General features: G+C 44.5%; 1 protein-coding gene and 1 long non-coding RNA gene across 4 annotated transcripts; one reads left to right on the forward strand and one right to left on the reverse strand.

Moving 5' to 3' along the window:
• Positions 1–554: 554 nt before the first annotated feature.
• On the reverse strand, positions 555–18,490 carry LOC103662444. Its single transcript, XR_568453.2, has 3 exons — positions 17,677–18,490; positions 2,943–3,028; positions 555–1,061 (listed from the first exon to the last, which is right to left on the reverse strand). It is a non-coding gene; the product is annotated as an uncharacterized LOC103662444 (long non-coding RNA).
• Positions 7,482–24,409, forward strand: LOC103662442 (caspase-1). Of its 3 annotated transcripts, none has more exons than XM_040631276.1 (11): positions 7,482–7,632; positions 8,203–8,469; positions 10,757–10,816; positions 12,468–12,722; positions 16,234–16,343; positions 17,176–17,349; positions 18,500–18,734; positions 19,544–19,687; positions 20,894–21,003; positions 22,508–22,611; positions 24,307–24,409. In XM_040631276.1, the coding sequence occupies exons 1-10, from the start codon at positions 7,626–7,628 to the stop codon at positions 22,604–22,606; spliced, it is 1,461 nt and encodes a 486-aa protein (XP_040487210.1). In that variant the 5' UTR covers positions 7,482–7,625; the 3' UTR covers positions 22,607–22,611; positions 24,307–24,409. The 3 variants fall into 3 exon arrangements, with proteins under 3 accessions (XP_040487210.1, XP_008688360.1, XP_008688361.1); XM_008690138.2 differs by having other exon boundaries at positions 12,558–12,722; XM_008690139.2 differs by lacking the exon at positions 12,468–12,722 and having other exon boundaries at positions 7,483–7,632.
• Positions 24,410–24,929: the final 520 nt, after the last annotated feature.

The following is a 24,929-nucleotide window of genomic DNA, read 5'->3' on the forward strand; positions in this document are numbered from 1 at the left end:
ACAGAGTTCAGCTTTCTCAAGGAATCAAAGACCTCATAAAGTCATGTAAAATTATCTTGACAAAACCCAGAAATTTTGCTTTTGACCCATATTACTTAAAAGGAAAGCAAACAAACAAAAGTTTTACAATCTCTTATCAAAAGCAGACCAATAGTCCAAGAAAACTTTGTCCTTGTATGGTGTGGTTTTGGAATATAGGTGAGGTTCAGCGGGGTGAGGTCTGGAGCCGAAGACCAAGAAGGAATTCTTGAGAAGCCCTTGGTGTAAAATGGGGTTTATTAAAGCATGGGGACAGGACCCCTGGGCAGAAAGAGCTGCTGCACTGGGGGGCTGAGGAGTGGGGATTACATACTCAGGAGTTGAGGGAAGTAAGGAAAAAGGAACTTTCCTATGCTAAAGAGGACCTATAAGCTACAGGAGGCCTTGCCATTGTCAAGTTAAGGTTGTTTTCCCCTCTAGCAAGATATTAACATCAAGATAGTTGGGAGATTCCTGGAAGACTGTCACACAGATCCCACCAGGAGCCGGGGGTGGGGAGAGGTTGCAAGGGGTCAGCTTGTGCTTTGCCTTCAGCCAGCCTTCTGCTCCATCACTCAGAGAGGAAACCAAGTTCTAATTTTGCACCAATCTACCTTACTCATTTTTAAATTCATTTTAATCTTAGACTGCTGACCACACATTAAAATTCCTTTTCAAAGAATCCTGTCCCACCAACCGTCTACAGGTTTTTCACTTTTGCAATCAGATTTTGTCCTACGCTTTTCCTCTTTAGTGTGGTAACTACTGTTTCATTATTTTATCCTATTTGGAAATGATCGAAATACTCAATAAATTTCCATCTCTGATTTTACTTAGCAAGATTCTAAAGTTTCAAGTTACCAAAAGTTTTAGAAAGCCATTTTTAAGTACACGTATCCTAAAATGTAATTGTCGATGAAAAGTTGACACGTATACTCTTACTCCACTTACATGTAAATCATTTGTTCCCAGAAGTATGTTTGGATTACCCATGAAAACTTCATGAGACATCAGCCAAATCAGTCATTGCTTCAGTGTTTCTGCTGATAAATTACAAGGGATAACATGAATATCACTAGTAAATTCAGGTAATTATAATACATAATTTAACTTGTTTAAGTGCATTGTATTCAAAGTCAATAACTCTAACGACATGACTAAATTAATTAAACCAACAAACTGAAACTAACTTTAATTTACTGAAGATTGTCGCAGGACATGTGAACTTGGAAAACATTTGGGTTAGTTTCTGTGGCATCTCTGAGGGTTTTTATGAATAGTAATTTATATAAGTGCCTGCTTGTTTAACACCGTGAAAAAGAGACCTGTTTACAAAGTGTTGGACGTAAACACCACACATCTGCAACACCTATTTAGAGGAACACATGGCCATGAAGATGAAAACCGAGACCTCACAGCTTCTGTTTTAAAATCACTGCCATGAACAAAACTCACTCCTTACAAAAGTGGGATCTAAATTTGTTTTTCCAGTGGATGGAAAAAGTTCCCATTGCCTGCCTAGGCTGTTAAAGCTTTTTCTACTAGTATTCACGGAGAAGACACAAGATCTGCATTTGTTCTTGACCAATACAGTTCCAAAAGACCTTGCCCCCTTTTGTTTTTTCTTGATAAGAATTACAGCCTTCAAATTTGCATTTTAAAGAGATGGCCTTGATAAGAGTCTCTATCTCCAGATAGATCATTTACATTTCTTTCTTTCCTTTCTTTCTTTCTTTCTTTCTTTCTTTCTTATTGGGAGGGCAGATTGCAGCAACCTTTTTATTTATTTATTTTTTTCAATTAATTTACAATATATATATATATATATACATGGCTTTAAATTGTTCCTGGAGCCACCCCTCTGGTCCTGCAAGGACAGGAGTTGTAAAATTGTCTTAAGTTCTTTTGTTTCAGGTACCTTTGCTTTTTCATTAGCCTTTCACAATAAACCTTTCAACAAAACTATTCTGGAATTTTGAAACCTTTTGGAGCCTTCTCCATGCCAGTTAAAATAAGTATCCCATTCTGTTTGTTTGCTTTCAACAGCACTTCTTAAATGATCCTACTTAATGTGAATGTTCCCCACAATTGGCCATTGTAAGTCTAGGTTACCTTTGGTAAAATATTTCCATCTTGCTAGAAATTGGCAACTTTCGGGACTATCGTTCTTACACATAAAACAAGCAGGTGTGCTGGAATATAAAACTTTGTGTATCTTCTCGCTAGGCCATTGGGATCCTCAGAGTCAAGCTAATACCTAGAAGGGGCATGCCACAGGGCTGGGGACTACCTCATTGCATGGAAATGTTCTTGATCGGCAGGTGGTCTAGTGCCAACCTAACCCACCCCATGACCGACTTACCCTATCATAGGGTTCTTGAGATGGTGAGTGCTCTAACAGCCTTTAAATGCTGCACTGTGCCCATCAGTGTTTGTGGCTTCATTTCTGGCTTCCAAGATTTCCTTTAGCAGCAAATGGCCTTTATTTAAAACAATCCCAGAGGCCTTGAACTGGCCCCAGTCCAGCTGAAACCAAACCCAGTCTGGTCCCGGAACCGAGCGAGTTCTTACCTCTGACCCAGTCCAGTCCTCTGGGGACCATGTGCAATTCTCAGTGTGGACTAAATCAGCAGACTTCAGGAAATGGGGACTGCAGACTAGGGACAGGACTACGCCAGGAAACCCCAGCTCAAGGAGACTGACGAATACAACTGCAGAAGGGGCTCCAACATGGAGCTGTGGACTGAGCCAAGGGCTAAGGGCTGGTACCTTGCCAGAGCCTCACGTTACTCTCGAGGGCTCTGGGAACCCTGGGCTGCAGAGCTGATTCGATCTAGAGCTCGAACACAAAAAGACCAGAGCTCAGACCAACAGGAGCTCACCAACGGGCCTCGGAAATGGCAAAAAAGACTGTAAACTCAAACCTGTTTGCTGGGCGCCATGTTTATGTTTCTCTTTGTCCCCAAATGCTGACAGAGGTTTGCTTCGGATCCCAACACTGCCACCAAATCTGTTAAAGAACAAAAGTTCAACTGAGTTGATCTGAAGGCTTAATTACCTTTATTAAGCAATTTATGAGGCAGAGAGCATCCCATCTGGCAAGAGGAGGGGAACTCCAAGGAGGTGTACAAAATGGAAGGTTTTTATAGGAAAGAGGGTGGGGCAGGGAAGTCATGAGCAAAAGCAAAGAAAGGCTTGCTCAAGGCAAGGTCACCTTCCCTTGGGGGGAAAGGCAGGGGGTCTTATTAGATGGATGAGACCTCAGCTTCCTTTGAGGGGATGAAGAGGGCTCATGTGACAGATCACATCACTGAAGCAGAAAATTCCTGGCTGACCAGTTAAGACAACTTTTCTGGGGAGGGTTGAAGCCGTAATTAGATTAGGGGTGAAGCCCCAGGTTGTGACTCGTCTTAAATGACACCATGTTGGGCCTGTGTTTTTCTTTTTAACAGTTCACAACTGGGCTAACTGTGTGGTCAAGAAGCCCAGCTGTCAGCCTATGTTGGCGTTTGACATACCTTCCTCTCTGAGCTTAATCATCTCTAGCTTTTGGTTGAAAAATGAGAGAAGTGTGAATCTTCCTGTCATTTGAGCAGTCAGAGGTTACTGAGGGTTATGCTTTGGGCTGATTTCAATACTGCTGTGTCTCAGAGAGTAGGGAGGCTGGGGAGAGGGAGAGAGATGGGGGAGAGCTGGGTGTTGGAGCAGTCACAACACACCCAGCATTTACTGATTAAGGTTGTGGTCTTCTAGGAGCACACTTTGTGGCATCCCCAAACAATTATAATAGCAATATCAACAATCACTCACTACAGATCACCATGACAAATACAGTAATAATGAAAAAGTCTGAAATACTGTGAGAATTACCAAAATGTGACAGAGACACAAAGTGAGCAAATGCTGTGGGGAAAATGGCGCCCACACATTTGCTTGATGCAGGGTCGCCACACACCCTCAGTTTGAAAAAAAACCACAGTATCTGCAAAGTACAACCATACAAGGTATGTCTGTACATATCCCGGGGCCTAGTTTTTGTTAAGCACTCAATGCAAAATAGCTACTCCCCTTATGACTCTTCTACTCAAGAATCCACATTGGCCCCCACTGCCTGTCATATTTGTTTCAATTTTAAATTTCTCACCGAGGCTGCCTATTTATAAATCATCACAATCAAACACACTTCCCCCTGATCCCAAACAAACATTCTTTGATTCAAGCAATTTTGTTTTTCCCTCCTTCCTATGATTCTGGCCTCAGCATTTTGTTTATATTATTCTCCTCACTGGGTTGTTCTGGTTGCACATTTCTACTTTTTTAGATGATAGATGATAGATAGATAGATAGATGATAGATCAATGATAAAGAAGAGACTTTAGAGTAAAGCAATCCCATGACACCATGCACTCGTGCACTCTGTTATTGAGAAACAGACTTGTCCACTTTGGGCCTTAGTATTTTGATCTCAAAATTGAGCTACTAGTAATAATTTTCCAGCATTTCTGAGTGGGCGAAAGAACCTATTTCAGTACCTACAACACAGAAATGTCTCAAATTAGTCCTCTTCTCCCTCCTCCATTACCAATCCTCAAGCTCTCCCCCCTGTGGCTGCAGGTTTGTCCTGCCAGGCTCTGCAGGAGTCCCTAATTGCTCCAGGTCAGATATAATTGATGCTCTCCTGACAGCTCACAGCACTGTTATCTACGCTCTCATTTACTGTCATTCTAGTCCTTCTCAATGCTTAGGCTTCATCTCCTCACATTATCTTCCATTTCCCATCAGCGAGTACAGAGATGGGTCCTCCCATTGCCCAGAGCAGGACACTGGGTGCCCCACGCTGCCATCTGAGCAGGGACTGAAGGGGGCGGGGGGACCTGTCTTCTCACACAAGCTCTGTGGCCTGTGCTTGCAGAGTCCCCGATCCAACTGCTTACCTGGGTCTTCTCATTCATAAAATGGAATCCATGCTCATGGAACCTGTCTACTGTACACAGTTCCTGAGGCCATGAGATTAAAAAAAGAAGAAAAAATCGGAAGCATTTTACAAAGAAATGTATGTTGACGTGACCTTCTGGGATATAGCTCACGGCTACTGATGGATGGGAACCAGTGGGGCCTGATCTTTATTCATGCCGTTCCATCCTGGAAAGGAAGAAAGATTGTGAGCCCTCCCTCCCCTACAGGTAAGAAAACAGAAGCTTAGAGATGGTAAGTCACTTTCCAAGATCTACAGCTAAGGAATGCAAGCTAATCCCAGGGCTGTTGGGCCTCAAAGTCTATGATGATAGGACGTGGAAAAGGGGAGGTTTAAGACGAAGAAAAAAAATAAGATCTTATATGTGGTGAGTGCTCTCACTAAGATGCAATAATTGTCATGTCGGAACGGCTCTAAAAATAAAAGAAGAATATGTGACAGATAAACTGAGAGGGGAAGTGGCTTTCTAAGTGTCGAAAATGGCAGAGCCAGAAGACAAGCACAAGGACCCTCTGCTCCGCGTGTGCGAGCTTCCCAAAGCGCTCCTGTCGGAAACGGCGGAGTTGCACAGACGGGCTACCCCAGGCCACGGCGACGTGAGGATTGCTGAATCAGTACGTTCCATTTAAACACCGCTGACAATCAGACTGCGGCACTAATTTATTTTAAGATGAGTGTTTTCATGTAAGACTATTAGCTAGGTGTGTGTCTTAGTTGATATACTAATCATCTCTATAAATTATCTCCATTCTTTCTACAAACCTCCACCCAGCTACGGGCCACTCTGTTTCCGTCACTAATGGAAACTCTTCCTCTTACCACTTTTGACCACCTTGTGGCGGCTTGAGTGCATCCAGAAAAAAAGAGAAGAACATCCATTCCAATCCTGGCTATCCTTATAACCCCTGATTTTAGTGTTTAAAATTCAGTGCTATCACGGCAAAATTTACATAGAACAGACCCCATCCCTCTGAGTGTTGTAAGGTGATTATTGATGAATGGGTGCTCTGCTATAATGCCATCCCAGTCCGGGCACAGAACACTTCCGTCCCCGCCAAAGCTGTCCTCCTGCCCCTGGCGCTCAGTTTCCCTTGCTTCCTCCTCGGGCAGTTCCAACACGGGACATGAGGTTTTCCTACTGGAGAACTTTACATTTCTGGAATCGTAAGGTATTCGTTCTATTCCGCGAAGTCCTTGCTATGGAGTGGCTCTCCGCGCAGCTGCGTGGGAATTCGCTCGAAGTTCTGCAACCCCAGGCCCGGAGGCCACCCCCGCGGTTTCCACTCCGCGTGTGCAGCACTGGCTGCGGCAGAGACCCTCATGTGAAGTCCTCAAGGCGTTTCAAAAATAAATAAATACAAAAGTAGCAGGGAAGCAAGGACTCTGCCATTCCTGCTTCCTTCCCTGCAACGTCCGTCTAGGCAGCAAGGAGTGCAAGATTGAGCCCAAAGTGCATGGGATAAGAAGCAAAGTAAAATCAAAGCACGCAGAGCAAAAGCTCAGATTAGAATCTACACAGTGAATTTTATTCTAATTAATAGAAATCGAACACTTAGCCTGGAATACAGGAAGCCAAACGAGCGACTCACACGTCAGTAGGCAAGCTTGTTTTTAATTCCATAGCGTTTTAGAGCAACGGTACTACAGCTGTGATGATGTAATTCACCTATCTCACACAGGAGCCCCCCCCCCCCGAGGATATTTTAATAACTCTGGGTCCTCACTTTCTTAAGATAATAAAGCAACATAAGGAAGGAATGGTTAAACTGGTAGGTCAGATATTCTCAGTGCGGAGCCCGACTGTTAGTCTCTATGGTGTCCCTAAAAACAGAGCCATCTGCCACAGGAGAGCAAATAGAAAGAAATCTTTGATCCCGGTGCCAACTGTTTCCATTCCTAAAAGCAACACGGCTTCACAGGAACGCCGCCCAGAGCTGCGGGATGGGGCACAGGACGCAGGCGCTCAGCTTGTCCAAATGCTTCAGACTGAATGTCTGTGTCCCCCCCCAAAAGCCGTGTGCCAAAAACCTGATGCCTGGGGTGACGGTAGTAGGAGGGGAGGTCTTTGGAAGCTGATGAGGTCATGAAGTCAGAGCCCTTATAAGAGAGGCTCCAGACAGGACAGGGTGGGTGAGCAGTCAGCAGACCCCGAGTGGTGCACATACAGCCCTGCTCTGCTGGCCCCTGATCGAGGACTTCCAGCCTCCAGAGCCCTGAGAAATCAACCCCCCTCCTTCAGAAGCATCTGGCTATGGTATTTCGTGTTAACAGCCTGGATGGGCTAAAATGCCAAAGTAGGAGTGACTTTTCCAGATCACACTTCCTAACGAATGGGAGAGTCAGCATTGTGCAAGTCAAACTCTGCGCGCACTTGCACAAGCACCACTCCCTTCCTTCCCTGACCTCATCCAACTGCCGGTGAAAGAAATTCCCCAAAGATAGGCTCCTCGATGCAGGCTGGGTTTCGGGGAACTGACTACTTCTTGTGGGGGCGGGCAGGGAGTGCGGAGAGCAAAACAGGATGTCTGTGCATGGGCACTGGGTATTTCTCAATAAGCTACACGCCCTGCTGAAAAGGAAGGTGCTATGCTTTCAGTTTCAGACTGTACATCGAGGCTGAGAGAGAAAAGCCATGGCTGGTGAGTTTCCGACTAAGGGCCTATCTGGGGGAAAACAGTCCTGGCTGGTCTTTAGTTCTGTGACTGTCCAGGTGGGCACAACGGAACGTGGGGGCCGCCGGGGAGCAGGCGGGAGGGCAAAAGGAGGGCCCGGGAGACTCCCCGCAGCCTGAAGAAAGGCAAGGCCAGGAGGGAACTGGGGCTTTGCTGGCATGCTGGGGCTGCTCTGCGGTCCTAGCTGAATGTTACCGGCCCTGTGTGACAGAGGGTGCAGAAGTGTCCCAGGGAAGGAGACGGGACATCGCTGTTCATTATTTTCTTATGCGGAGTTGAGGACATGTGGGGCATGGGGGGAAGAGCCCGGGTTTTCCGATGCAAAAGGCAGGAGAGCACCTCGGTCCTCAGGCTGCTCAGTGAGCGCCCAGGGTCAGTGCTGAGGGCGCACTGAGAGACATGGGGGTCTTCAGGCTCCTGCGCTGCATGGGGAGGGGTGTCTTTCCTCTCAGATCTAAAGCAGGCTACTCCTTGGTGCTGACCTGAAAGGAAATGAGACTGTTTTCATGAGTTGAGGAATCCTTGTGCTTCACGCAGACCAGACCCTGAGGGACAAGCGGAAGCTGTTTGTCAGCTCGGTGAACACGGGGACCCTCAATGGCTTGCTGGATGAGCTCTTGGAGAAAAGGGTGCTGAACCAGGAGGAGATGGAGAAAGTGCGATATGAAAACGCTACAGTGATGGATAAAGCCCGGGCTCTGATCGACTCTGTCCTACGGAAAGGGTCCCAGGCATGCCAGATTTTTATTTGTTATATTTGTGATGAGGACTCCTTCCTTGCAGAGAAGATGGGGCTCTCCTCAGGTAAGGGTCAATGCCTCACACTGAGGTGCACGGAGGTCCCGTGTCCTTGTGCCAACGTTTGATTTCTTCCTTGATCAGGTCTGTTTGCAGACAACTTCCCGGTTCCTTGCTGTAGGGCCCCATTTCTGCATCAGTAGGTCTACCGCAAGCCTCCTGCTTCTTCCTTTTTGGTCCTTTGACCCCCGGAGCCTTCCTTTGATTGGAGCTCGTTTCCCAACCTGAGTATGCAGTAGCTCCTTTGTAGAAATTCATGGGGACAGTCTGAAAAGCTTCATGCCACATTCTCCAGTCATCCTGGCAAAGCACTGACTCAGTCTCTCTCTCTCACTGTCCATCTCTCTCTCTCTCACTCTCTCTCATTAAAGCCCAGGGCTCCCTGGGAACTTATGTAGTCATCTGATATAAAGATTCAGATACTTTTTATAACATGTCTCCAAAATTTGGCTCTCCAGGAGGAACAAAATATAATTCAGGGATGGTGGAACACTCAGAATAAATTCAGTGCTTACAGAAAAGTAAGGATTTTAAGTGGACTCTTCTTTCTAGTTACCCCCTCCCATTTTCTTTTGAGTAAGACTGTCCCCCAGCGTGGTTCTGGGCTGTGGACCATTCTATTGAGGCCCAGCCCTTATACCTCCGGTCCTTCTGAGAGCCCAAGACCATGCATAGACATCTGAATGGCCCCTTCCGTGGTCACTTAGTCCCTCCACACAGCAAAGACAGGAGGTCCAGTGGAGTCCAGCCCTGGTCTCTTTGGCACTTGCCAAAGCCATTTAGAAAGAGAAGATGTTCTTTGAACACGAGAAGCCTTTTTTCCTGGGAATTGGTCAAAGCTTATGCGTGCCAAGTGACATGGCAAGCATCCACTGATGGATAATGAATTTCTCGTTTTTCTTTCAGTAACTTTTTCATTTAATAGATTCCCCCAAATTAAAGATAACCAATAAATAATGGTAAGGGTCTAGAATACTTTTACAATAGCCAGAGAGCTCATCCTGGCCCTGTTCCTCTCCCTGCACAGCCCTGGAGGCACTTGTCCAACCCAAGGGACACTCTACGCCTGGAGTTGGCCTCTCCAGTCGTCACATGATGCCTCCCCAGTCAGGATCGTCATGGCTTTGTCTCTCCCTCATCCATCAGCCAATTTTTGTAGGTTCATAGAATATGACAATGAGATATACTATTTGGATGCACTTTAATGGGAGAGATCTTTCTAAAAGAAGGTTCTTGGTCATAAGAAGACCTACTTCCTATTGCCATAAAAAGGCCTCTTCCAGAGAACGTTCCTGAATTCAGAGCAGGGAAATGGACCTTATTTTGTCTACAGAAATTCTGTCCTCAATCAGTACTATAAAATAAAGATTGGGGAGTATTTCTCATTTGTTAGCTTATGCCAATTCTGAAAGTTTCCGAAATGAGTTTCTCAGGTGGGTGTTGTCATACCGAGATCCTCATAAAACCTTAAACAAGTTTAAATTCAATTCGTGTCCTTAAAATCAACAATCATAAAAGTGACCCAAGAGGATCTATTAATAGGTTTGAGGGATTTTATGCAGCCAAACACTGTAACTGCAGCTTCCCACTGTTTTCCTCCTGAGTACAGCTTCTGCCCCTAGTGGGATGGATGCAGATTACAGAGGTGATGGTCAGGGATCCTGGCACATGAGCCCTTAGACGGTGGCCTCTGTGGGCCGAAGGGGTGGCGTACTGACGGGGAGCCCACAGATGCTAATGAAGACAGTCTGCAGGTGTGTGCTGGCTCGACCACCTCCTGTTCGCTGACACTTGGGAAACTGACCTAACACTGACTGCGGGTCAGCCCGGGGGTCACCTCATCCTCATTTTCCGCTGTGATAAATCTTAGCAAAGCTAAGTGTCCACGTGCACATGCCTGTTCTTTTTCGTTTTCTCCGAAGTCCAGGCCAGCTCTGAGTTAGACACTCGACATGGCATACACCTGTCAGGCAGCAGTCATCCCAGAAGCCACCTTGAAACAGGAGAATGAAGAGACCTCTTGATTCTACAGCTGATGCTCACTCAATCCCCCCTCATCTTAGAGAGCAGAAATGGAGAGTCCCTCCCAGACACTCCTTTGTTCTGCCTCCAGGGGGCACGTTCAGTCAGCCAGCCTAGCGGCCTTGGCTTCTTAGTGCCGGGTGTGGTTCTAATCTAGCTGCATTCTGAACAGGCCTGCAGAAGGTGTGTTCCCTAAGGAGTGTCCAACACGCTGGGCGAGATCCTTCGGAGATGGTCAGTGACTATGTTAATGTCCTGAATCTTTCCTCAGGTACACCATTTAGAAGTCAGCTTAACTCAGACTCTCCAGCAGCAACTCTTCCTTCACCAGGTAATGGTATTTTCCAAGCAAGAGCATTTTTGAACCTCATCTCTCTTGACATTAACTCAAGGTCCACGGGATGACCCCAGGGTGAGAGGGTGATGGGATACTCTCATGGACTGAGCCTATGCCTTTCTCTCTTCTTAGTCTCTGTGCTTGAGCAGAGCCAGCCCTGCAGCTCTACCATCATGTTCATACTCACAAATCTAAATCTGTGTCCCACACCTGACGACCCACTCGACTATGCTAGTGCCGACTGAACATAGGCACTCACGTCTCCCTCAGGGAGCTGAGCCCGCCACCCTTCCCCTACCTTGCTTCTCTTCCAGTTTCCCCTGTCCTGGTTAAGGGCACCACTATCACCCAGTTATTCCAACCAGAAACCTGAATTATCTTGGATTTTCCTTTTCCTCACTTCCAACATTCAAGCAGTGGCCAAGGTTATTGATTCCTCTCTCAAATCCAGCTCCTGCTCTCCACTTCTGTTTCCACTACTATATTTCAGAATCCTAATTCTTATAGTGGCCTATGGTTCTTCAGCCATAGCTCTTACTATTTTTTTCTTATCATTAAAGAAATAAATCTATCCCTTTCCCCTATTAGACTTTAAACTTTATGAGGAAATTAGACACATCTGACTTATTTGTGGGTAAGATCCCATCACAGTAGTTGACTCAGTGTGCATGCAATAAATGTTTGTTAAAATACTATTTCACTGAATAATTTCATCAAAATTGCTAGTATGCTAGGCCATGAGAAAAATATTTGACACATGCCAACTGTGTTATAGCTCTTGCTCTATGGACTGTTTAGAGAGGAATGAACAGGACAAACAAGGTTCCTGCTCTTATGATCTTATAAAGATACACAAAATATGAAATAATAGGTATTTAAGAATTTCCACCATCAAATTAAAGCTAGCCAAGAATTTTGAGATGGAAATGACAGTACACACAATTGTATCAGCTAAGGTGGTCCCAGATAGTAGTAAATTAACCTGGTGTCAGGTTAATCTACAATACAGAAAGATTAGTCATTAGATGATTTTCAGTTAAGAATTCTTATTGATATAAGATCTTAAAATATCAGGGCTCTGGGTGCATTCATTCATTTATTCATTAATTTATGCATTCAGCAAACATGTAAGTAAGTGTTTGTAAGTATTTTAAGCACAAAGATGTGGGAATGAGAAGTGGGAACAGAGATACGGATTCAAAGACATCATGTTTTTACCAAGGAAATTCAATACAGAAGGAAAAGATCCTACAGTCTAGTGGGAAAAATTTACAGTTCTAGGCATAGCCTGGCCTCTCCCTGGAGCATGTACTACAAATGGGTCGTCAGCACCGTGAGAAAGAAAGATGTGAAAGCAGTAGATGGCCAGGAAGTTAGCATCAGGCCCAGTGTCACAGAAGAAAGATGAGAAGCTCGGCCCAAAAATCTTCACTGGGGACACATCATTAAACACAGCCCAGTGTGAATTTGACGGGCCCAGAGAACTCTATGGATATGACGAAAGAGGACGTACTTTATGGGGCAGATGGCGAAATAGTGGGAAGGCAGTTTCAGAGGTATGTCCCATAATGGGGAACTTTCTAGAGACAGGGCAAAACTCTTTAAGTTGTGCCTGTAGTTGAAGGAGTGTTTGTATTTCTGACAGAAGACAAACATGACAAAAACCCATTTAAGATTTTGGAAACTGTGGGAAAAGAACTCATTACTGGTGTTTTGCATGGCTTGTTGGAAAAAGATGTTCTGAAACTGGAGGAAGGAGAAAAGAAAAAGTTTTACGATGCGAAACCTGAAGACAAGCCCCGGGTCTTTCTGAACTCTGTGCGGCAGAAACGGCGGGAGGCAGGTCAAGCCCTTGTCCAAACTTTCATTAATACGGACAAATATTCCACAAGTGTAAAAGGTAAACTTAACAATGGGTGTCTGAAATTTTCCAGAATCTACTTAACTCCAAGGCCCCTCCGGGATCCTCCATGATCCCACCATCCTTCCATTACTAACGCATAGTTTTTACTAAACCGGTCATCATCCTCTGAGAGGCCACCTTGCCTTTTGTGGGAGGGATTCACTTTCCAATTAGCTATGAAGCCAAGTCCTTGGCTCATAGAAAGAGCTGACTGTGGACGCTGTGTAGTAAAGGATACCTGCATGTGAGCCCAGGTTCTGTCACTGTAGACACTCCGTGATTTCATTCCCGCTCCTTAACCTCCCTGGGCTGATGTCTCAGCATCTGTGAAATGGTGACAATTTTGGTAACTTCTTCACAGGCTAGGGACATCGTGGCAGGCACAGGCTGACAACTCCAAAGACAGTAGCTCTTACCCAGAATTCTTCTCTGAGCTCCAGACACACTTAGCTCTAGCTGCACATTCAACATTTCTGCCCCAAGACTCCACTGACTTCACAAAACTAACATCTATAGTGTTAAACACGTGATTCCCCCCATCGGAGCTGCTCTGCTTCTAATCCCTTTCTATCTCATTAAACGGGATGATAGTCCATCAAGTTTCTTCACCCAGAGTACAAGTGTTTTTTCACGAGGGAATAGTAGCTCTCAGCAAGCGCGGACCAAGGGCGGGCACGTCAGAAACATAGGATGAATACGACAGACGAACAACGGGCTGGCAGGAAATACCAGTTCTCATAAGTATTACTTCGCTTCTGATATTTAGACCCTTCTAGTGCTTCATCATTTCTGTACGTTACAAAATATGATCAGGAGAACTCCTGTAAAGTGTCCAATCTATTAAAACACGTTAAGACTTCTGACCTAGATTGAATTATAAATATTACTAGAGCCTAAATAGCCTCTTGCCCAAGTTCACCAGTGACAGACTTGATTCATACAGAGCTGAAGCTCAAATCCCAGACCTGAAATATCAGCGTTGATCAATAATAACAATAATAATAAGCAATAATAAACAAAAGGCAATAGAAACTATAGAGATCTCACTACAGCAAATATGCTTTTTCAGCAAGTCCCTCACGGAGGAGGGATGTTCTGTCCAGCAGGAGACACGTGCTAGTCTGACAGATCTCCAGTATGGTAGCCTCAGCTGTGTTCTTATTAATATGTGAGTTGGTCCTTATGCAGGTTTATTACTTTCTCTGAAATCTGAGATGGAACGGAAACAATTTGGATAAAAAAAAAAGCAAAGATCATTCAGCAAATGAGAATCGAAACTGAAGTCATGGGAGCCTCAGAATAATGTGAAGCCCCCAGGAGTCACGATGAGCATCAAGCAGAGACAACGTCAGGCCACGGGCAGAGTGTGGGGCAGGCAGGAGTCAGGTTGGGGTCCGCTCACCACGTGCCCAGTGGCTCCCTGGGCGCTCTCTGCACCCGGGGCCTCTGGAGGAATCCCAGGGCACCCACAGGCCAGGAAGTTGGGTGAGCTGGGCTACTGGTGTACAGAGGGACCTTGGCCAGGCCTCTGGACACGGATATCATTCTGATTTATTTCATTTAACAAACTCATATATGCACATACCCTGCAACGAGCACTGTTAGTCTGAGGAATAACTACTGAGGATAACTACATCTCCCTTGGCAGGTAGGTGGCTTTGTCTTACCTTGGACCGGTCTCTTCCTTTTTGTATCAGTTTAAGGGGTTTCTTGAGCATGTCATTAAGTAACAGATAAGACCGACGTTAAAATTTTTATCTAAACTCCGCCTTCGCTCGTTTCTTTCTGTGTGCTGCCAGGTGAGCGGAACCCCTTTTGGGCAGCAGGCTGCACTACAATATTTATTATGTTGTAACAAAAGGATTCATTTTCATGCTAACTTTACTGTTAAATGTGAGGTAGAAACCCTATCTCATTCCCAATTTTATCTGCGAACACGGTATCTGTACACAGATACAAGATGGTCATTAGGAGTTGATGCTCGGTAATTAGGATAGTCACCAAACCTGGACACAGCCTGGAAACAGAGGAAGCTTTTGCTGGGAAAACATACCCTCTGACCAGAGACTAGCCCAGGACCCTGGACATCCACACAGGGGTGGAATCTTCTGGAATACAAAGGGAGAGCAAGTGTCTCTGTTTAAGAAATGTTCAGGAAGCCTGGTTTCCTTAAAGATTTACAATCTGGTGCATCTCCAGAGTCAGGTTTTTAGCATTCGGTTTAGAAAGACATTTATCACAAAAATGTTATTTAAAAACTAATGGAAAAAAATGAGTGAAATAGGAAAAAAAAGTATAAAATATAAAAACTGAAAATTTTATATAGGATAATGTTGCTTTTGTCATTTAAATAAAAGAAAATCAGAGGAGTTCTTGGTTGGCTCGCCTCACTGAACACAAGGGTTTATTCCTTTCATGGACAAAATCCTTGTTACATTAGCTCTTGGCAAACTGCTAAATTCTGTTGATGAATTCCTCTTCCTCATTTCTCCAAGGGCGGGCTCAGGACTTTCCAAGCTTCTTACACAATCTCAGTTAAGTGAGGCCAAGCAGGGTCGGATAGTCCTACATTTCTCTAGGGATTAGGTCAGGATGAGTCAGAGAGAAACTTCTCTACGTGGGAAGAGGTATTGTTCTCACACTGGAAAACACAGGTTGAAAACTGCATGCTAGCTGGTTCACACGTTGGGGACAAGGACACCCAGAGCATGTTAGGATCCCTGACAGACAACCATCTGGTCGACCCTGGAGGCAGGGCTGGTTACTAGATAGCGTTTCTCCTTTAAGTCGCTGACTTCACAGCTCGGTGAGGAGACACCACAGCCCGTCTCCTCTGTGAAGGTCCAGAGTGTGCACGTTGGAGATTCTGTTGCGTGTGTGCGTGGGTGTCTGTATGCGCCGCCTGAGGTGGGAGTGGACTCAGGATGGTACACCGTCCGACAGGAGAGCTACCAGCCACACTTGGCTACTCAGGGCTGGAGTAGTGGCCAGTAGCACATGTTGACAGGATGCGATTTTGCATATATCATGTTAAAATATATTACCCATATTAATTAATTTCATCTGTTTCTTACCATGGACATTACAAAATTTTGAATAGCACATGTGGCTCAATTTCATTTCTAAGGGACAACACTCCAATAAATGTTAGCCAGGATGTTCTTGCTCAGAGACAATAGAAGGATGGATGAGGGAGGACTCGAGAGTAAAACGGTTTTTGCTGAATATGGAAAGGCTTAACATGACCCCAAATCATGAAGGTGTTTTCTTCAGAATTATCAGAAACCTACACTTGAATTTTCAGGTGGATCTGCTTCCTCTACTAACAATCTTCCTGTTCTTTCCTACTCAAAATACATTTCCTCACAGGAGAGGTTAGACACAATCATAAGCCCTACATGTTGAAAGATCTTCTTCCCATGATTTCCCTTCTCTGTCAGCATTCTTAGGTGAAAATTGGGTCACAAAGGCAGATATCCTAATTTATGATCCGTGATGTGTCCTGCAGCTTTCGAGGACATCGTGCCTGGGCCACCTGAGCCAGAAGAATCTACAGATACTCTCAAGCTTTGTCCTCATGAAGAATTCGTGAAACTGTATACAGAGAAGGCTGGAGAGGTGCTGTGCTCAGTCCATGACATTGAGAATAAAAGAGAAACAACTGTTTTCACTAACGACATGATTTCCTAAAACACTGATTGCAGAGTTGGGGAGTGGGGACAGTGGTAATCTTATCCACACATGCTCTGAGCAAGGAGGAAATCATGTGGGCCTCACATAGACTCCAATTCTCTTTCAATCCCATGATAGAATACAGATCTCTCATCTTGTTCATTTATTTGTTCTTGAATCCATTTGTGATTCATGACAATTTTAGCTGTAGTTACAGAAGTGAAATATTTATAAAAGAATATGGCTGAGTAATAGTTGTTTGCATTCTAGTTGAAAAGCCTAGACATAAAGCATTTCTTAAAATATAATTAAAGTCTGTATAGCGTTGCATGTTGACGTGTTTTCAAGAAAAACTACCAAAATAATAATGTCACCAAAGGAAAAGGACCATTGGTGTATTCATTTTTAGCTGGAGCCAGTGGCAAGTGTCTCCTGGCTTCCACAAAATTGGATCTAAATCTTGAATGCTAAGAAAGACTTGACTAGGTAGAGAAGAGAGAAGAGGAGAGGGCAGGAAGTATTCTAGTCTCCTGAAGATTCTTGAGTAACCATCTCAGCTATATCCTTGGTCCTGTTCCGGGCTCTTAAAAGATAACTTACTTCCAATTTGCACCTCTTGCTACTACTAACTCAATCCATTACAAAGAGATAGGAGGGCAGTGTCTTCGGACGGGGGAAGGGCAGCTAACAGAGCCCTTAGCTGTAACAGTGATCGGTGGATGAGGGTTTCAAAGGAGATTTAGGCAAATCAAACTCACTGTATATCCATTTCCTGCAGATCTACCCAATAAAGGAGAGACAGGATCGTACTCGTCTCGCTCTCATCATATGCAATATAGACTTTGATCATCTTCCTCCCAGGAATGGGGCTGAACTTGACATTACAGGGATGAAGAATCTGCTGGAGGGCCTTGGCTACAGTGTGGATGTGAAACAGAAACTCACTGCTAAGGTAGGGGTTCCGCACCTGCCCCAAACATGTATATATTCAACACGCATCCTACTATGAACATGTTAGCTTTAGCATATTAGGCAAATACTTTGACATCCTTAGGCCGAATTTGTGTGTGTGTGTGTGTGTGTGTGTGTTTAAAACATAAAAGTAGGAAACGGAAAATCTGTCTTTTTTGAGCTCTAAGTATCCTCAGTTCCATAACTGGACAGAGTGATTGGCAAGTGTATCCAGACAATCCTTAGTTCCAAAGTAGGATGATTAGGACTCAGCCCCAATAGCCCAGAGAATCCTAGAGTGATGTATACTTCATAGGACAGTACTCACCATATAAGCACCAAGTTCCAGCTGTGTTCCAGGGGCTCTTCCTGGCACTGGGCACAGGTCTGTAAATGAGACAGGAGCTCCCAGCTGCAGTGCTCTAGGCTCGCTTGGTGTGAGATAATCGTACTGTAAGCAAAACAGAAAATTTCACAGATTTGGTGTGTCTCTGTAAAGTGAAAAGAAAGTTAAAAGTAAGTGAAAAGAAAAAAGAAAAAGGAAACATGAGAGCACACTGGTGAGTGGGGATCCCAGCACATGATGTTAGATGGGATCTTTGGGGAGTGAATCCAGGAGCGGACACATGAGTACGGGGAACCACACAGCTCTGGACAGCTGTGGATGAACTGCATTCCGAGTCAGAATGGAAGCCACACAGGAGCCACACAGAAAGACCAGGTGGCCAGAGCCCGGGGAACATGAGGCAGGGTGGGAGAGGAGTAACTGTACACCAGAAGTTTGATTTTATTCTAAGCACAGTGGGAAGGGTTTGACAAGGGAGCTGGAAGGATGCATTTATGACACAAGGCTCTTATCAAGTAATGAGAGGAAAGACAGAGATGGAAAGGAAAAAGTATGTAAGTGACAAAAAGTGACTGTAAAATGTAGCAAGAGGACAGTTTATATATTGTCATCAGGAGTGGAAAGTTCTACCCACTGCTCCATTATAGAGAGAAACATCAGACAGCCATCCTCAAGCAAGCAGTGCATGAAGGGATAGCGAGTGGAGCATTCTGGACATTTCTTACACCGCTGCTCCTGATAAGCAAGAGGTAAGACCAACTGAAATGTTTCTCCTATCAAAGTAAGATCTGGTGGTTTTTTTCAGGACATGGAGTCAGCGCTGCGGGCATTCGCCGCCCGCCCAGAGCACGAGTCCTCAGACAGCACGTTCCTGGTGCTCATGTCTCACGGCATCTTGAGTGGAATCTGTGGGACTACGTTCAGCCCGGAAAATCCAGATGTGCTACCTTATGACACCGTCTTCCAGATCTTCAACAACCGCAACTGCTTCAAACTCAGGGACAAACCCAAGGTCATCATCATCCAGGCCTGCAGAGGTGGTGAGTTCTGAGATGGAAACCCCAACGGTCATGAAGGTGTCTGCAGAGAACTGTGATGTGTGCTTTGTTTCTAGAGGAGACGAACTTAGACCCCATTGGGTGCAAACAAACTAGACTGAACTAGCAGGAAACTCCCCCCCAGGGGGCTAGTATCATGAGCATTTGTCCCATCAGCCATCAAATTTCTGTTCAACTTAATCCAGGGGACGTGGTGAAGAAGACCACCAGAATTCCTAAATCACAGTTAAACACAAATATTCGAATCCTGGAACAAAATAATTTTAATGAGGGCTTTCCTCAACATTTTACAACCATTTTGACAATCTCTGGCTTGAGAACAATTTCCTTTGAACGTGAGCATATGATGCAATAGCAGCACCCTTTCTTCCTCAGGCATACTGAAAGGGAAAGGAGTAGGAAGGTGAGGGAACTTGGGACAGCAGTCAAAAGAAACTTCTTTTTTTCTGACTTCCAATTGTCCTTTAGCTTTGTGGAGCAATGTTTGGGGGAAAAAGGAAATAAACATAATTTAGCTAAAAAATGTTACTACGCTCTCTGAAATTATGCAAATAAGGCTTTAACCTCTAATCTCTTCTTAGCAAATGGGTTCTTCTAGTTCTGTGATGCTGTCAGCATTACTTGGCACATTGCTGAAGGACCCCAGAGGAAGGCAGAGCGCTGTGTGTGTGTGTGTGTGTGTGTGTGTGCGTGCTAACTGGTTGGAATAACTACTTAAAAACAAAGAGGTGGGCAATTGCTCTAGGCATCCTGAGAGGCACGCAGTGTGTAGAAAGTTGATGTCTCCACAGAAAATCTTGGGGAACTGTGGGTCAGTGACTCTCCAGCAGCTTCGACTGACAGCTTTTCACATCAACCTCTGCTCCTGGAGAGTGACGTCGTCTACAAGGTCCACGTGGAGAAGGACTTCGTTGCTTTCTGCTCCTCGACTCCACGTATGTGTCTTTCCAGTGCACACAGGGATTTGTGGGCCTGAGGCCACCTCTGAATGATTCTAGAAAATCAACATAGTCTCTGTGCAGCAATGAACGGAAGCAAGTTTTAAGTGTTGTCGATATATTTTAAATCTTGTCTCATCTGTTCTATGGAGACGAAGATTCTGTTTTCCCCTTACCTTCTAAGATTGTGCTTTTATTATAAGCATTGCGCTTTACAGTCAAAGGTGCACCAAACATTAAAACCACCTAATGCAAGGAACTCCTTTTACCATATACCATTTTAAAATAAATGATTGATTCATTTTTCTACTAAATCCATTCAACATTTTGAGAAGAGTTTTTATGGATCCTGGGACTGGCCACCCTTTCTCAGATGACCAAGTACAAGCCTTTTGCTCCAGACTCCCCATCCGATGCTGTCTGGATGGTGCCACCACACGCCCCAGCACCACTTGGATGCCCCTTTAAAAGAAGTAGAATATGATACCTTGGGGCTTATTTGGCCTACTAACAGTAGGGCGGTGTTTAGTTCTTGACCTCTACTTAACATCTGAAGAAGACTTACATTTGGGTGTTCCTAATTTGCAAATTTTTATTTTTGGTCTTTTTAAAACCACTTTTTGAAATATGATTGACATATGCCAATCATATTTACTTTATAGGACTTAATGAGTTTGGAGATAAGTATATATATGTGAAACTAAAACCACAATCCATGCCATAAACATAACCATCCCCTCCGAAGTTTCCTTTGCATCTGTTTATCTATTTTGTTTATTATATTGCGAAGGAGAGCATGGTATGTAATCTGTAAATGGCCACCTGTGTAAATGTGGTGACATTCTTGAATCCTTCTGAGCTTCTATTCTTTCTTCTGTAAAATGGGATAATTCCAGTTATCTCTCAAGCCTCTTTTGAAAGCCGAGTGCATGAACATAGGGCACATAGTTAAAAGTCAGTCCTAAGAATATGACGTAACCGCTGTGCCGCAGTTCTGGTGAGCTGCCCTGTTAGTTCAGCCTCTGCTAGTTTTATGTTTGTTTGTTTGTTTGCTTCCTGTCGGTGGAAAATGAGTTAATGTAGGATTCTAGCTGCTTCTCCTACACACCTCGAGATAACTACCAAGCTGTGCTTTAGAAAAAACTGTAAACAAAGTAAGAGTGAAGGCCACAGCCCAAGACTCACCACTTCCTGTCTTCATAGATAACGTATCCTGGAGACACGTCACAAAGGGGTCTCTCTTCATTGCACAACTCATCGCATGCTTCCAAAAATATTCTTGGTGCTGTCACCTAGTAGAAGTATTTCAGAAGGTAAGCTTGTGTTTCCTCTTCTAGTCATTTGTTTGTTCAGGAAGGCTTTGCCAGATGACAATGGCAGAACTGGTCAGGCAAACACAAGTGGAATGCGACCTGATTCCTGTCATCTAGGTGTTAAAACCTGATTTAGGAAAAAAAAAAAAAGTCAATGTACTGTAGCAGAAGATCAAAATATAAAAAAATAATATAAAATATAAGCTACTGTGTCATGGAGTGTAAGTTCTTAAATTTCAAAGAATGGGAGATATTTGCATTAATTTTCATTGTTTACTTTATTAAATAAACATGGACTGGGTGGCGTACTTGTGGGCTCTATCCTGGTGACAAAGGGGTGAATGAGACACGTGTGACCTAAGGTTCTGTAGCAGGTACATGCTTGTGAGACACACGGTCACTGAACAAGCAGGCCAACAAACTAATGTGTAGTTACAGGTTGTGATGGGATCTGTAAAGGAAAAGACCAAGGACATGTGAACGATAAGATAGGAGACGATGGTCTGTGAATGGAGTGGTCCAGAAAGGGAGACCTGATGCTGCTTCCCCAGCTCTGAATACTCCTTAGTCACCCCTCTTTCCCTGTTTACTTTCCTCTGTGGCTCTCCCCTCCATGTACTCAGTGTATGTATTTATAGGTTCGTTTTTTACCTGGATTTACTCACTCACATGTGAGGAGGCAGGCATTTGCTAAATTCCTCAACATTCAGGCACACAGGAATTAATATTCATTGAATGAATAAATGCATGAAAAAATCAATAGTTGTCCCCCCACCTTTTAGGGAGCAAGGGATTGGTATTAAGGACATGGAAAAGTGTGGTTGTGTTTTCATTCAAAAACACAGAGAACAGCTGTACTCTTCTGGAAGAAGAAGGCTATACCACTAGTAAATTGGAGAAGACAGCAGCATGACATGAGTTGGGGGTCTCTGAATAGGAACTTAACAAGTTAAGTCCTTGGATGAGTAGGATTTAGACATTGCACTTAGAAGGTCATTTCCAGGAAAAGACTAGAAATAATCGATCCAGGTTAAGTAGGATCTCATTGATCAGCCTGTGGCAAAAGACTTCAGGTCAGCTTGGTGGCGGAGATGTGAAAGTTGGCCAGTGTTCTGGACTTAAGAACAAAATCCTGGGATTTGAGTCTCATTGAATTGAGGAGTTAGCCCTCGTGGATGTAGAAAGTAGAGAATTCTCAAGATCCAGTTCTCATGAACACATTCCAGGGGAAAATTGATTATCAGATCAGAAATAGAAAACAGGAAATGGAGTTTGAAAGGGCTTGGATTAGGCATAAAATATTTGAGATAAAGAGCATCTTCTGACATGGGGTGTCACTTTTAAGAAGTAGGGCAGCAGTGGCAAAGAGTCTGAGTGTCCATGGGGCTGGCCCATCAACTCTAGGAGCACCCTGAATTCCCAGAATTTCCTGGCTCATGGTGGAAAATCTCTTCTGAGAATTCATAAGAGGCATGTCTCATCCAGCCCCTGTTTTTGTTTTCAGGTACAACAAGCTTTTGAAAAACCAAATGTCAAAGCCCAGATGCCCACCATTGAACGAATGTCCATGACAAAACCTTTCTATCTCTTCCCTGGCAACTGAAAATAGTAAGTGTCAAGAGTTGCTGGCAGGTGAAGTAAACGGGAGAGTAATCTCGGTGGTGAGGTCCAATGACCAAACGGCAGCTGACCGCTTGGGTGGTCACATCCATGCTCCCTGTTGATGTGGTTTGGCGGTTAGTCGCTGATTTTGACTCTACTCCTCTGCATCCGGATCCTGCCTCCTCCTCCACACTCGATCCATCGGTGAGTTGAGCCCAACCAGGTCAGGAAGTAATGAATTATGCAGGACACAGGGGAGCAATTATTAAAATAGCAATGTCCTCATGTTTCCATGATGACTTATATTCATCTCTCTCATTCCCTCTCTTGCCCACCTCTCCCACATGCCGAGTCCCCGCACACTGCCTCAGGTCCCGAGAACAGAGGAAACAGAGGAGCAGGGAGAGAGCGGACTTTGGTCCTATGAGTGCATATGCGTCACATCGCCACTCTGAGCTACCGTCGCCAGACAGGATGAAGGCTGCCCTGTGTAGAGGCAGACTCTGGGTCTACACCGCTCTCCCAGAGTGGACCTCACACTCCGAGTGTGCTCTCACACCTGCACACGCTGCTCACAAACCCCTTCGAGCACCCACCTTCACATGTAGTAGTAATATCATTATTATTATTTTTAGTCAAAATATTTTAGATTGGGTACATCAAGGTTAGACCCAAAATTATTTTACTCACAGTAGCTTTACAACACTCTTCATGATAAGCAATTGTGAGTCTCCCTCTTGGAAACATCATTTAAATTCTATTTTACTGTGAGGTTTGTCTCAGAAGTTTCAATATGTGCCCATGACATCTCCTACCCCTGGTTTCTGACACAGTCACTGCACACTTGCCCAGTTCAGTATAACAGCTTTTAAGGCCTGATTAGTCCAACAGAACCACATTTGGGGATTGAATTATTTATGGGACTAGTATTTATCAAGCACCTGCTATGTTCCAGGTTCTGATCCAGATGCTTGTAATATACCAGGCAACAAAATAAGTGGAGTCCTTGCTCTGATAAAGCCCATGCGCAAGCGAGGGGAGACAGACTCTAACTACACAAGGAACTAGATCCGGTGTCAGAGAGGGAGAAGAGCTAAGAGAAATAAAGGAGGCTAAAGAGACAGAAAGGGTGGATGCTGTCGAGCTAGACAGATTATTCAGGCAGAGTTTCCTTCAAGTGATAAAATGGTAAAGTAAGAACAAGGAATGGACAGACTGGGGGGTGGTGGTGAACCTTGTGGTTCCTGTGGCGGAAAAGTGTTGCAGCTCAGGGAAGAGCATGTACAAACACCCTGAGGCAGAAATGGGCTTCACGGGTCTACAGAAATGCAAAGAGGCGGGAGCCCGGAGGAGAATGAGATTGGGGAAAATGGTAGAGACAAATTCGGAAAAGTGGTGAGAAGCCTGGTCACGTGGACCTTGGTGGTCACATGGTAAAGGTTTTAAATGTTTTATCCCGAGTGAGACAGAGAGAACCTTTCAAGTGCTTTTGCACAGAGAAATGACATAATCGAGTAACTGAGATTTTGCAAAGATCACCTGGAATACTTTTGGGCAAGAAGACTACAAGGGTCACAAATATAAGCCAAAGGAAGTGGCAGAAGGCACCTGGAAGAGGACGGAAACGGAACCATGAGAAGGGACGGACTGAGGCCTTCCGGGATGGCTATGTTGACATTCTGCTCTTTTTCTCTCCTTCAGGGCATCGCAGGCAGTCCAGTCCTTCTTGACCGACTTCGAAAAGCACTTTGCTAGCACAGCATACTCATGTGAACTTTTGTATCTCAATAAAAATGAAAACAAATGAACTGTGTCTTTTGTTTCCTCTAATGAGGAATAGGATTTCAGTTAAAATGGTGCCTGAATGGAAATGAAGTGGAAGACGCGAGCTGGATTTTCCAACTTTGTGACTCACAGAGTGTGTGCACTTCATGGGGGGAACATAACTGGCCATGACTTGCACACAGCAGTGGGGTGATGGGAGGCGGTACCTATCTGGAGACAAGAACTGTAAATTGGTCAGCTCCTCATCCATATACTTATCAAACCCTGGATCTATAGAATGATCTAGAAGAAGTTTTCTAATTTATTACTTAACCAACATTATAAGTTGAGCTCATTTTTTTCCCCTTCAGTAAACTATGAATTCAGCAAATTAATCCCACGTGTCTTTCTTCCTGCTATACATTTTTCTTGTTAACTACTTCTTCCCCAGACGTCTGCACTTTCCACATTTCAGGGAAATTTTATCCTTTAGCCAGACCTTGGCTGTTGTCTAAAATAAGTTGGGCTTTGGTCCAAGATGGTGTAAACTCAATATATTT

This window comes from Ursus maritimus, unplaced genomic scaffold (assembly GCF_017311325.1).
Source record: "Ursus maritimus isolate PB19 unplaced genomic scaffold, ASM1731132v1 scaffold_16, whole genome shotgun sequence".
Taxonomy (NCBI): domain Eukaryota; kingdom Metazoa; phylum Chordata; class Mammalia; order Carnivora; family Ursidae; genus Ursus; species Ursus maritimus.